At 44.8% G+C, this 13702-nt stretch overlaps 1 protein-coding gene across 1 annotated transcript in view; it reads left to right on the forward strand.

The window, feature by feature from the left end:
* Positions 1 to 13702, forward strand: part of TXNDC5 (thioredoxin domain containing 5) — a 29278-nt gene that overhangs the window by 8215 nt on the left and 7361 nt on the right. The window contains exons 4-8 of the mRNA XM_083747373.1: positions 280 to 376; positions 2169 to 2284; positions 7626 to 7712; positions 8965 to 9108; positions 10567 to 10649. Of these exons, the coding sequence (XP_083603499.1) occupies positions 280 to 376; positions 2169 to 2284; positions 7626 to 7712; positions 8965 to 9108; positions 10567 to 10649 (527 nt within the window). The remainder of the gene's footprint in view (positions 1 to 279; positions 377 to 2168; positions 2285 to 7625; positions 7713 to 8964; positions 9109 to 10566; positions 10650 to 13702) is intronic.

A 13702-nucleotide genomic window follows, 5' to 3' on the forward strand; every position in this document is an offset into this window, starting at 1 on the left:
ATACATGTGGTTGTGTTTACCTTTGGGGAAAAATAATTCCATGCAAGTAGTAGTTAAATTTGGATGGATGGCATGAGTTTTACAAATGTGTATACAAGCACGTTAGCTTATAGGTGTGTGCTTTTATCTGAAAATTCGAACAAGTATTGTCATGTTTGCAGTTGTGAGTATAACCACAAATTTATACTTGCAGTTTCATTATGCATGCAGCTATATAACCAGCTGTGTCTGTCTTGAGATACAATCGCGTTGTTAATCTAATTTTCCTTTGTATGATAGGAGAAAGATTCTGAACCAGAGTCTCCCAAAGACCCGGAATCGAAGCAGGGTCTATATGAGCTCACATCGGCTAATTTCAAAACGCATGTTGCAGAAGGTAGCTTGATAGTTATTGCTGCAAATCCTTCCCTTTTTTAAAAAAAAATGCTCTTTATATTTATGTAACAGTGGTACAGTGTCCCATAATCTATCTAATGAATCTGTGTAGCAGAAATGAGATTTAATATTGAGAGTTCCTGGGTCACAGCTCAAGCATTGCAAACTCATGACACTTGCCATGTTCTGAATGTTCATATCCCGAGTTTTGAAGCCGAGTTACAAATCATCCTCATGCCCTCTGCATGTAGCCACTACAACTCCTCCTTTCACGTAGGCAAGTGAACAAAGGACAGCTCAATTGGTAGAGAATGAGATTCTTTATCTTGGGGCTGTGTGTTTGATGCTCACATTGGGCAAAAGATCCCTGCTTTGCAGGGGGGGTTGGACTAGATGACCCTCGTAGTCCCTTCTGTGTTTCTATGAAATCAGGAAGGTTTTAGTTAATGGTTTCAGAGCAAGCCTGAAACCGTGGTTGGAAGTTGGCATCATGCCCTGCATTGTTCCCAAGCTATTAACCATAGTTTCCCAGTTTGGATGCAACCAAAGACTTCCTGACTTGTTCCCTGATTTGTGTGAAGGGGAAAGCGAAGAGGCTGTGAGCACCCAGGTCCTCCTTGCAAGCTTTCTATAGGTATCTGGTTGGCTACTGTAAGAAAAGAGTGCTGGACTAGATGTCTTTGGGCTGATCCAGCGTGGCTCTTTTTGTGTCCTTATGGAGGCAAAGGGCCTACGTTCAGCTTACTAAGATGAACTGTGATCCTCAGAACTCGGCTGTTACCCAGGACCTGATGCTTGGCAACATACTTCCAGGGCAGATGGAGATTGCTCTGAGCCTTCTTCAGACCCAGTGAGACCAGTGGTTCAAGGAAAGGCCTTTTCCCATCCTTGTTGTTCTGGCACCTCCAACAAACTTTCTCCACTGAGAACTCCAAAAGGCCATCAGTTGCTGATAACCTTTCACCTGCTGATAACCTCGAGGCCTGCAAGACTCAGAGGAGATGACGTTTTAGAGGAAACATTTTGGAATCAAGATGCTTTAGTAGCCTTGTGGCACGGGTGGCGCTGTAGTCCAAACCACTGAGCCTCTTGGGCTTGCTGATCGGAAGGTCGGCGGTTCGAATCCCCGTGACGGAGTGAGCTCCCATTGCTTGGTCCCAGCTGCTGCCAACCTAGCAGTTCGAAAGCATGCCAGTGCAAGTAGATAAATAGGTACCTCTGTGGCAGGGAGGTAAACGGCGTTTCCGTGCGCTCTGGCTTCCGTCACGGTGTTCCGTTGCGCCAGAAGCGGTTTAGTCACGCTGGCCACATGTGGACAAATGCCGGCTCCCTCTGCCTGAAAGCCAGATGAGCTCTGCAACCCCTCAGTCACCTTTGACTGGACTTAACTGTCCAGGGGTCCTTTACCTTTTACCTTTAGAAGCCTTGTGTAAAAAAAGAAAAGTGCTGCATAAAGTTTTTGAGTGCAGTGTGGTAGAGAAGGGATTGGGGAAGAATGTCAGGCAAGGTTACCTTGCTTATCTTACCAAGGTTTCTAAGTGGTTATGCTAGGGGACGTATGGAGGAAGTGACTGGGAGCTACAGGTGGGAGCGAGCCCCCTGCTTTACACAGGGCAGCTGTGTGATGCTGGGATCAGGATCCCCACCTCTTGAGAATGGAAACCCAGTCATGGCAAAGGGTAGCAGTACACATTCAAGTGTTGTTTGTCTGCATAAAGACAGACACTTAATCACTGCTGGAATGAGTGAACTGAGTGCTGTTTATTTACATACGCCTTGTTTTTTGTTTTTAGGCAATCACTTTATCAAATTCTTTGCCCCCTGGTGTGGCCACTGCAAGGCCCTGGCGCCAACTTGGGAGCAGTTGGCCCAGCACCTTGAAAATTCGGGGACTGCCAAGATTGGCAAGGTAGGCTTCGTTTACAAGGTCTTAAATTTAACATTATGTACTTGGACAGTAACATCTATGATGGGAGAACGCTGTTTGCTCCATTAACCCGCAATTAACTTCATTTACTCTGTGGTATAATACTCCTGGCAGTCCATTCGCACATCTTGGTTTTTAAAAAAATTTCTGGTGCCTTGCTTGTTTTGCTGGAACCTGCCCACAAAATATTTATCTTACCTGTGTGTATGTCACAGGGAAGCTTATTTACTCATTTAAAACCTTTGTACCCAGCCTTTCCACATTTAAAAAAATAACATAAAAATACAGTGGTACCTCTGGTTACGTACTTAATTCATTCCAGAGGTCCGTTCTTAACCTGAAACTGTTCTTAACCTGAAGCACCACTTTAGCTAATGGGGCCTCCCGCTGCCCCACCACTGCACGATTTCACCTCTCATCCTGAAGCAAAGTTCTTAACCCGAGGTACTATTTCTGGGTTAGTGGAGTCTGTAACCTGAAGTGTATGTAACCCGAGGTACCACTGTAAAAATCAGGACAGTTAACAGCAAAATCAAACAAATCATCTGTTACAGAAACAGTAAGTAGCAAAGTGCTTACACAGGAGGGATTCTTACTCTTTGTGGGCAAGTGAATGAGTGGTTAATAGGAATATAGCCATACCAGGGCCTTGTTATTTTAAAGAAGGAAAAGGCAGGGTCCCTACAGCTTACTTTTATGATGATGGAGCCCTTCTTTCCATCTTCAGGCAGATGTGTGTGGGTGTTGGAACAACTTCAGCTAACTATAAAAACAGGAGTGTAGTCATATTGTTAGCTTTCTGGTGGAAAAGATTGCTCTCCCAGCCTGAAATGTTCAACTGGGTGCACGGTTAATAGTTTAGACGAAATAAAGTATTCGGGGTCTTTTGGGAGACAAACTACACATGACATTGGAAGGAAAGTCTGATACTTATTTTTTGTTTTTTTAAATTAAATCAATATTTTCATTTTGTTTTTCTAAGCCGAGAGCAAGTTTGGAAGGGGGCAAATAAATGCTTATTGAAACCAACGCAGACAAGTGTTCTACCTGCCTTAAAAATATTGAGTAACACCAAGCCTGTTACACTTTAAACCCACTGAAATCAATTGGATCTAAACTTGCCGAAACTTAACTGTCCTCACTGATTTCAATGGAGCTACAAAGTGTAATGGATTTTGGATGTAATCCTAACCCCGTTTACCTGGGAATAGGCCCCATTGAGTTCCATTGGACTTACTTCTGGGTAAAGTCCTGGGTAGGATTGTGCTGTTCGTCTGGATCCAGGCCATTGTGCAAAGTGTTTGCAATTTTGCTTTTCAAGGGTGTTTGGACTGCTGTTCTCTGACGTCTCCATTTCCCCACCCCTTATTTCACGCTGGTTAGCTGGTAGTGTTGCTCTCAGTGCTGGCCCTACTGCACATTGCCCTCATCATCCTAATTTAGTTTAAGTTCTCTGTCATGTTGTTGTTGGTTTGCCTTGCTTATCATTCTCATTTACTTTCCTGCAGCTATCGAATAAGCCACACTGCTTGGTTTCTTCCTCTGAATTTTCTCTCTTCTTGCTCTTCCAGTCTCTCCAGTTGACTGCTGCCTTGAATGCTCTTCCTTAAGTCATTCACTAGTCTTTTCTCACTCCTGCCACCTTGACGTTTGTAGTGGCAAGTCATCTGTTCTCATCTTCTTGCTTGCTGCAGATTCTTGATTTCCCCTCTTCTAATTCTTTATCTTGTTTCCAACATAAGAAGAGCCAGCTGGATCAGGCCAGTGGCCCATTTAGTCCAGAATCCTGTTCTTATAATTGCCAAGCCTGTGATAAACCCACAAGCAGAATTTGAGCACAAGCGCACTCTCCCCTCCCGTGGTTTCCAGCAACAGAGGCAGAGCATAGCCATCATTAGTAGTCTTTGATATCCTCCCTGAATTTGCCTAATCCTCTTTTAAAGCCATCTAAGGTTGGTGGCCTGCACTGCCTCCTGTGGCAGTGAGTTCCATAGTTTAATTGTGTTTTCTTTTCACGGCTCCTTTTAATTTGTGGGCTGCTATGATTTATCACCATCCTGTTCATCCATGTCTTGACTTTAGAGTACTGGCTTACTTTCCTCCTTTCTTCCCTTCCAATTCTTATTCCTGTTGGTTTCACTTTACAAATTAACCCTCATTCTGATAAATTTGTGCTCGGCATTTTCTCTGTCTTCAAGATTGCCTCCTTCTGCCACTCTCACTTCTCGCATCTCCCATCCATTCTGCTGTTTGCATCTTAGACCTTGTCTAATCATTCCATACAAATGGCTATGAATGCCATTGCTTATGCAGCCAAAGCAACGCCACCCATGCACAGCTTTTGATGAGGAAAGGCAGGTAAACAAGGGGTTTAAATAAATACATAAACCACCCTGCAATAGCTGCAGGTTTAGGGAAACCCCCATTTTTTGCAGAAGCACCCGAAAAATGGTGGGGGGGGGGACTCTAAGAGGGGACTAACAGTTTACATTTGTTGCTTAGGAGGCAACAAATGCTGACTGAATGCTGGGAGAAAACTGAGATGAGGGAACAGAGTGGAAGAGGGCCTGGCTGAATGAATGGAGCAGTGAACAGGAGCTCTTCTTTCTGCAACATTTACCCCAGGCACCTTAGCCTTTCTTCTCTCCCTTCTCATGCTCCTTTTGCTTCTGGGTCAGAGCTCCTGGATGCCCCTGGACCAGTTTTGACTTAATTCTAATTTAATGCTTTCATCTTATCCTTCTTCTAACCAAGCTTAATTTTTTCACTTTCTTCAGTCTTCAACTTCTCCATCCTTAGCATCGGTTTGCTACTTCATGCTCATCATTATCCTCCTCCTCTGCTGTCCCTTCATCACTTTCTTGTAATAATTTTGTCCAATAGTTTATCGATTTCCACTCTTCATTCTTCATTACACTCTAGTTCTGCCTGTATTCTTCATTATCATCACTATTTTTTACCCATCTTCTCTGCTTTCATTTCCTGCTGTTGCTTTTCTTCTTCCTTCAGTCCTTTTGACCCAGTTCCCCCTCTTCCTTCTTTACTTCCTTTTTTCCACAACAAATACTCCATCTGTTCTTTCCTCTCTATTTCTATTTATACAATCTGAAGAGAAACCAGAGTATCGTATAAATCTTGTTCTATTTTCAGCCTTTACCTTTCTTCTCGCCATTCCCTGTTGTGCTTTAAACTTGCTATGCCTTCTCCCAGTGCCCCCAGAGCCTATTTGAGGGCAGAGCAGGAGTGGGGAGCCCAGTTGCACAAGTGCCCTGTTGCTTCCTTGTGCAGGACTTCCACTGACAGGGCTTGTTAGGTAAATCCTGCCCTGTGGTTCCCCATTTTTATTTTAACTCCCCTTTGAACCCCTCACCTCCTTTCCATTTCTATCTTTCTTTTGCTATCCAAACTACTTGAACAACAGCAGCCAGGTTTTCTTTTTACAACAGTTCCTTTTCCAGGCTGGTATTCAACATCTGCATTCGATTGAGACGGCCCTGTAAGAAATCCTCTTGCTCTCATTGATCTTGACTCATGTTTTGATACAATTGATCCCTCTCTGCTTCTTAGTCCTCGGCGTTATTTGGGGGTTTGCTGATACTCTCCTTTCTTGGCTTCCCTCCCATCGTGACTTGTCCTTTTAAAGCTTCCCTTAATGGCACTCTTTTTTTCTCAGTTTCCTCTCTGAACTGGTGTCTGCTGAGCTCAGTGTGGTGTAGTGGTTAAGAGCAGTGGACTCGTAATCTGGTGAACCGGGTTCGCGTCTCCGCTCCTCCACCTGCAGCTGCTGGGTGACCTTGGGCTAGTCGCACTTCTCTGAAGTCTCACAGCCTCACTCACCTCACAGAGTGTTTGTTGTGGGGGAGGAAGGGAAAGGAGAATGTTAGCCGCTTTGAGACTCCTTCGGGTAATGATAAAGCGGGATATCAAATCCAAACTCTTCTTCTTCTTCTCAGTCCTTAGGTCCTTTCATTGGCCCATTTACTCTTGCTCTTGAAATTCTTTTGTTACACGGTGCTGTCCAACTCTGCCTTTCTCTTCCTTTCTTTCTCGCTGTGTTCCTTTCTCTCTCTTCCCCCTTACAAAAAAAATCTCAAGAGCCTTGCTGGGTCAGCCTGAGTGTTCATTAGCCCAGCAGCCCTGTTTCCAAGGGAGACCAGCCAGGTGCCTTCAGGAAAGCTAAAGCTGGCCACGAAGGCAAGGACCCTCCCCTCTTTTGTGCTTCCAGCACCCGCTTTTGAGAGCCAATACTGCCTCCTAACACCAGTCTGTCTAATGCTTCCAACTGTCTTAACACCACCTTCTGCTGAGATGTTGGATCATTATCGCAAACACTGTATACAAAGGATGGAATTTGTCATGTTTCCCCTTAAATCACATTTCCCCTTCTCTTTCTCTTTCAGTCAGCAACTTCACTCTTCCGTCTTCTCAGCAAGTTAAGAGGCTGGGCATTGTCTTTGATCCTTCTTTCTCTTGCTTGGCTCACATTACTGCTCTAGCTGAGGTCTGTCGCTTCTCTCTTTTATAATACTGTTTTTAAAAAGCACCACACACACACACACCTTCTGATCAATTGGTTCTGCCTAAGCCCTTATACTCTCCCTTTTACGTTGCAAGGGTTATTGTAATGCTTCCCTCACAGATCTCCCCACTTAAAATTCTTCTCTCCATTCCCAGCTCTTCTGCTCATTTAACTTTTTGTTTGGTTATGTTTCAATCATGTTACACCTCTGTATATTTCTCTTCTGTGTTTTTATCTTCACTGGCGTCATCTGTTGGCCCCATGAGTCTTATTTTGCGTCTCTTCACATTTCTACTCCTGCTTTCTCTCTGTTTTCCTCCTGGGTCCTTCCATTCATCGAACCTATCAAGCTGTCCATTCTAGCTATGTACTTTGTCTCTCTTACAGCTTCTAAGGCATGGAACTCCTTCCCCGTTACATATATGACCTCATATGTTTTCTTGCATTCCTCTCCCCCAAATTCATTTCCTTTCATTATATTTTTCAGGTTTTATTATCACTCCTTTTACTTCGTTTTAGTTTATAGCATGTTTTCATCTCTTCATCCCAGGTCCCTTCTTTTGTTCCATGGTTTTTTAGATGCAACCCCAAGGGCAGGAAAATGTGCTGTTTTCAATAATGTGCCATGCCCAGTATTGTTTAGCTGCTTTATATAAGTAATCATGGCGACACCCTTCAGCAGTTGTGTCTTCTTTTTGCATAGCAGCGAGAGTTAAATATTTCAGCGCACCTGCTGACAGCTTATACCTTTACTTTGTGAAATTCACAATGGCTTTTTTACTTGATACTTGTGTGGTGTTTCAGGTGGACTGCACACAACATAATGAAGTCTGCTCGGAAAACCAAGTGCGCGGTTACCCAACCCTCCTTTGGTTCAGAGGAGGAGAGAAGGTGAGGTTATTACGAAGCTTGCCCCCTTTATTCCGTTTCCTATGTTTATGTGATGGGATCGGCTATGTCACTTTCAGGCCTGCCCTGGAATGGACTGTGAAAGCCCGATGGTGTAGCTTGTGAAACTGAAGCTTTACGTAGCCACAGGTCATAGGAGCTGTGAAATGCCGAGTAGAACAAACACACACACACAAATATAATGCAGACACACACATATAAAATACCTCCAGCTTCCACTACTGAGCTCCCGTTTTCACAGAGGTGTAAACCATCATGTGTGTTGCCTTTGGACAAGGCTGCAAAGGAGAATATGCTCCAGTCAGTGGAGCATTGAGTCCTTGTGGATTTTCCTCCTCACCGGGGTCGGGTGGGGTGGGGTGATGGAGGGCATGCATGAGTATCAGGGGAAATAATAATTACCTTGCTCCCGGAATGTGTGCTTTGGTTTCAGAGCACTTGCCTTAATTCCTGGCCCTTCCTGTTCAGTTATTGCTCGCTTGAAGGGGTGACACAAGTTTTAAAAGGAGCTGAAGGCAAAGGGCCTTCTTGGTAGTGGCGCCTGCCCCGTGGAACGCCCTCCTACAGATGTCAAGGAAATAAACAACTCTCTGACTTTTAGAAGACATCTGAAGACAGCCCTGTTTAGGGAAGTTTTTAATGTTTGATGTTTTATCATGTTTTTAATATTTTGTTGGGAGCCGCCCAGAGTGACTGGAGAAACACAACCAGATGGGCGGGGTATAAAGAATATTATTATTATTATTGCATGTATTGTGCCTTTAGCGCTCCCCTGGTAGTTGCACAGCTCCTTTCAAGTTCCCTCTTGTTTAGGGCCTCCTATACTCATGGAAGCTCCTCACACCTTTTAGAATCCTGCTAACTCAGGGTTCTAGACAGGTGTGAAATTTCCAGAAATTTTGAAGCTGCTTTTTCCTCACAGGGTGGTTTTGTTTTGTTTTTTGTGGACTTTTAAAAAAAGTGAAAATGCAAAGTTTTTATTCTTTTTAAAAGGAACTCTTAACTTACTGAAACTCTCACTCTGTTACTCAGAATGCATTAAGATTTGCAAGGATCTCTTTCTTGGCAAAAACAAAAAACTTAAGCTGTGGAATTCAATAAACCAAGCTAATGAATTGGTAGGATGATATAGATATGTAGCAATGAGTGCTTAAACATGAACATCTTCAAATGGGGATCCAAGAAAGGTTTGCCTAAACTAAATGATTCACATGTTGTCGTTGTTGTTTTGTAGGTTGACCAATATAAAGGAAAGAGAGATTTGGACTCTTTGAAAGAATATGTAGAATCCCAGCTAAAAGACGCCAAAGAAGCCTCAGGAGATGCTAAACCTACAGAAGCACCGTCACCACCTAGAGAAGCAACTCCAGAAGAAGAGGTAAGTCCTAAATCAGGGGTCAGCAAACTTTTTCAGCAGGGCGTCGGTCCACTGTCCCTCAGACCTTGTGGGGGGCTGGACTATATTTTGAAAATAATAATAATAATAATAAATGAACGAATTCCTATGCCCCACAAATAACCCAGAGATGCATTTTAAATAAAAGGGCACATTCTACTCATGTAAAAGCACACTGATTCCCAGACCGTCTGCAGGCTGGATTGAGAAGGCAATTGGGCCACATCTGGTCCCCAGGCCTTAGGTTGCCTACCCATGTCCTAAATAATACCTCTTAAATGTTTTCCCCAAACTCTAAAAATTATTCTTGCGATTTTGCTGTCACACCTCCACTAGGATTCTAGTTATAACACTTGATCAGAATTTGCAATAAAGCTGTTGTTGCTTTTTAAAAAGTGTGCTTTGACTGCTGCCACGGAGCTGTGCATTCATGTAAACGTGCACAAACATACATACATTTGTCGCTATACTGTCTATATTAGGTTCGTGTCTGAATGAAATGGTTCCTGGCCTCTCATCCTTTTAGTTTAAAGATAATACAGTGATACCTCAGGTTAAGTACTTAATTCATTCCAGAGGTCCGTACTTAACCTGAAACTGTTCTTAACCTGAAGCACCACTTTAGCTAATGGGGCCTCCTGCTGCTGCCGTGCCGCCAGAGCACGATTTCTGTTCTCATCCTGAAGCAAAGTTCTTAACCTGAAGCACTATTTCTGGGTTAGCGGAGTCTGTAACCTGAAGCGTATGTAACCTGAGGTACCACTGTATATGGATAGATAATATATGTAGCTAAATAGAGAGGTGTTCCCTCCCTATTGGATGGTATATGTTACATTTCCTGTAGCCTCTTTCTCACTTAAGTCACCATCCTTGTGACATCACAGCTTGTTGCCAGGACAGAGGTAGTCATGATCAGATTCTGCCCTGTTTTGGGTTGGCACAGCAAGAAGGCAGGGAACAAATGGAGGGGGACGATGGGACTACAATAAAACAGGAGGTGCTGAACAAGGAATTTGAATCCAGAAAATTAAAATGATAGTGATGTCCATTTAGGCTGCAGTACTCATGAGGGATTTTCAAGGAGTGCTTTACAGATTGCTTTTAATTAGCTCCTCAGTGAGTGCAGCTGCATACGTCTGAGTGCCACCCTTTCCCCCCTTCCAGTGGCTCTCACCTGATGGTAGATGAACTGCAGAGAAAAACAATTGGCCTGGCCCAGCAAGGGTGCTTTGTGGAGGGGGAAGCAAACTCGGGATGTATTGAAAAGCCTCATGTATTGGGTAGAGATTGGGAAATCTCCACACTGTGGCATGGCTTCCTCTATGCACCCCTTTTTCTTAATACAGCATCATAGCAGTGGCGAGAGACTTGTATCACTTCCAAGTACGCACTTGGCATGTTTGAAGCTGTTTTGACTTTCACCTCCCTTTCCTTTGACAGGGCAAAGTCCTTTCCCTCTCTGAAAAAGACTTTGATAAAGAAGTGTCTCAGGGAATCACCTTCATTAAGTTCTACGCTCCATGGTAAGTTTTCTGCATGAGGATCCTATTGATTACTAGAACAACAAATGAAGTGAATAGATAAACGTTTTCAACAGAGAAAACATTTGGGATTGCAAGCATTTGAACTTTTTGTTTCTGTGCTGTTGCTGCTGTTGTTCTCCTCACTTACTTATTTCCGCCTTTAGAGTGGGATAATTGTGACCTTATTTACCTGTTGGTAGCATTTATCCAGAAGTGAAAACTAGTTTCCATCTGGGAGCTATTCTTTGCCTCCGTGTCTTGTTAGAGATGAGCTGGAGGTACCCCTGGCAGACCGTTAATTTGCTGGCTGTTTAGAGCAGGAATGGTGAGTCTACATGCTAAATCAGGCCTAGCAAACTGCATGAAGAGGTCCACCTACCCCTGTGAGATTAGCCAGTGGCAGCACCTCTACTTGTTGCAGAAGGGCTTCTCCTCTTTCTTTCGTGCTGCAAATACTGGGAGGTCTTACCGGTCAGGAAACGGAAAGGACTTTGTGCCTAGTAATGGTGGTGCGCAAGAGGAAAGAGAGGCGCCTTTGAAAGTTAAGCAAGGGGATATATTCTCTATTAGGGACGCGGGTGGCTCTGTGGGTTAAACCACAGAGCCTAGGACTTGCCGATCAGAAGGTCGGCGATTCGAATCCCCGCGACGGGGTGAGCTCCCGTTGCTCGGTCCCAGCTCCTGCCAACCTAGCAGTTCAAAAGCACGTCAAAGTGCAAGTAGATAAATAGGTACCGCTCCAGCGGGAAGGTAAACGGTGTTTCCGTGCGCTGCTCTGGTTCGCCAGAAGCGGCTTAGTCATGCTGGCCACATGACTCGGAAGCTGTACGCCGCCTCCCTCGGCCAATAAAGCGAGATGAGTGCCGCAACCCCAGAGTCAGGCACGACTGGACCTAATGGTCAGGGGTCCCTTTACCTTTACAGTGGTGCCTCGCAAGATGAAATTAATTCGTTCCGCAAGTTTTTTCTTCTTGCGAGTTTTTCGTCTTGCGAAGCACGGTTTCCCATAGGAATGCATTGAAAGTCAATTAATGCGTTCCTATGGAAACCGCCTTCAGACCAGGTCCGGGGCGATTTTAAAATGCTGGCGGGTGGCAGCGAAGTCTCCACTGTCCCGGGGGCTTTTAAAATGCTGGGGGACGGCAGCGAAGCCTTCGCTGCCGCCCGCCAGCATTTTAAGATCGCCCCGGGACAGTGAAGTCTCCGCTGTCCCAGGAAGGCAGGCGGAGGGGAGCAAAGACTTTTGCCCCCCGCCGGCCTTCAGAAGAGGTCCTGGACCTCTTCTGAAGGCCGGCGGTGGGCGAAAGTCTTTGCTCCCGACGGCCAGCATTTTAAAAGCGGTCCGGGATAGCGGGAAAGCGTCCCTGCTATCCCGGACAGCTTTTAAAATGCTGGCGGTGGGGAGCAAAGCCTTTTGGCTCCCGCCGGCCTTCCTGGACCTCTTCTGAAGGCTGGAGGGGGGGGGAGGCTTTGCTCCCCACCGCCAGCATTTAAAAGAGGTCCCCGGAGATTTCCCTATGGGCTTTCTTCTTGCGAAGCAAGCCCATAGGGAAATTCGTCTTGCGGAACAACTCAAAAAGGAAAAACTCTTTCGTCTTGCGAGTTTTTCGTTTTGCGAGGCGTTCGTCTTGCGGGGCACCACTGTACCTTCTCTATTGCAATGCCGTGCTGCGAAGATCCTCCCCTCCTGCAGTTGCACAGGAAAACCACTCTCTCTGCTCTTCAGAGATGGCTCCCTGAAATGCAGAGAAAGCACTGAATTTCCACTGGAGAGGACAGAGATATTCCTCTCCTGCTAGCGCAGTGTTGCAGTGGTAAGAGAAATGGCTGCCTCAGCACTGTAGTGATTGCCAGAGAGGAAGTTGTTTTCCTCCCTTTCCTCTCTACTGTGCTTATGCTGTGGTGGAGAGGAAAGTTCCACTTTCCTTGCCCCTCTTCCCCTTCTACTTTTCTACTTTGATTCGTGCCTCAAATCTCTAAAAAAAACATTTTACGCGTGCCCAAATCCTGCTGAGATTGTCCTCTTAATGTACTCGTTCCCAGTCCTTTGTGTTGGATGTATTTGACTCAGGCCATAACAGTCTCAAGATTTTCCATGTATGACATTTTGTACGTCTTGCTTTATAACATACGATCCTGCCTAAGGTGATACTAAAAAAGAATTCTGCTGTTCATGCTACATAGAACCCCAGGTTTAAGCATGTTTTATTTGGGGGGAGGGGTATCAGATCTGATTTAATTGCCATAGGTAAAGGTTGGGGTCTGGTTCACGTACGTTTAAGTCAGTTTCGCAGATCTTCGTTATACTGAAAGTATGAATTGCTTATACTGAAAAACGTTGAGCTGGCTCCTCAACTGATTTCACCCAGTCTAAGAATGACACAGTCAAGAACCAACCCGTTCTGTCTGATGGACTAAAGTTCAGTTGTTAAGAGTTATGCCCCACTTCTCCACTCACATCACAGCAAACAAAATTGCCAGGCAAAGGTTCTGTTAGATCGGTGGTGACTTACTGACAGATGTGTGCTTTCTATAGTCATTACGTGATAAATACGGTGTGTGGATCGGCGCAGAGACTGGCTGGAGACCACCTAGTGACTTTATGGCCAAGCATGGATGTGAAAATTTATTTAACTGCGGAAGTGGTTCGGTTCTTGATCTCATGCAGTGCTAGCTCCACCATACTGTTCTGTGGTCTCTTTGCTGGCATCCCAGGCTCCTGGAGATTTCCCGTCTTCTTATCCTATGCTACTGCTGATAGTAGGGAAACCTGGAGTTTGGGAAAGTTGTTAGCAATATAACATGTAGGTTGTCCCTATGATATTCACCCACCAAGCCTGCCACTTAGCAGGTGGCACTTAGATGAATGGCATTAGGTGAAACTGGTCTGGTCTTAATTATTTACAGGTGAGAAAGAGACACGTGAAAGAGAGGAGATACCTGTAGAATTCACTGAGCTCTTCTGCAAATCTTAGAGCAGAGCTGCATTCCAAATATAGCTTCCATTCTCTCCTGACTTCATTCTAAAAAGAGCCATGCCACAAGGATGCTAA

Source organism: Podarcis gaigeae (genome assembly GCF_964106915.1).
Source record: "Podarcis gaigeae genome assembly, chromosome: 7".
In the NCBI taxonomy this organism is placed as follows: domain Eukaryota; kingdom Metazoa; phylum Chordata; class Lepidosauria; order Squamata; family Lacertidae; genus Podarcis; species Podarcis gaigeae.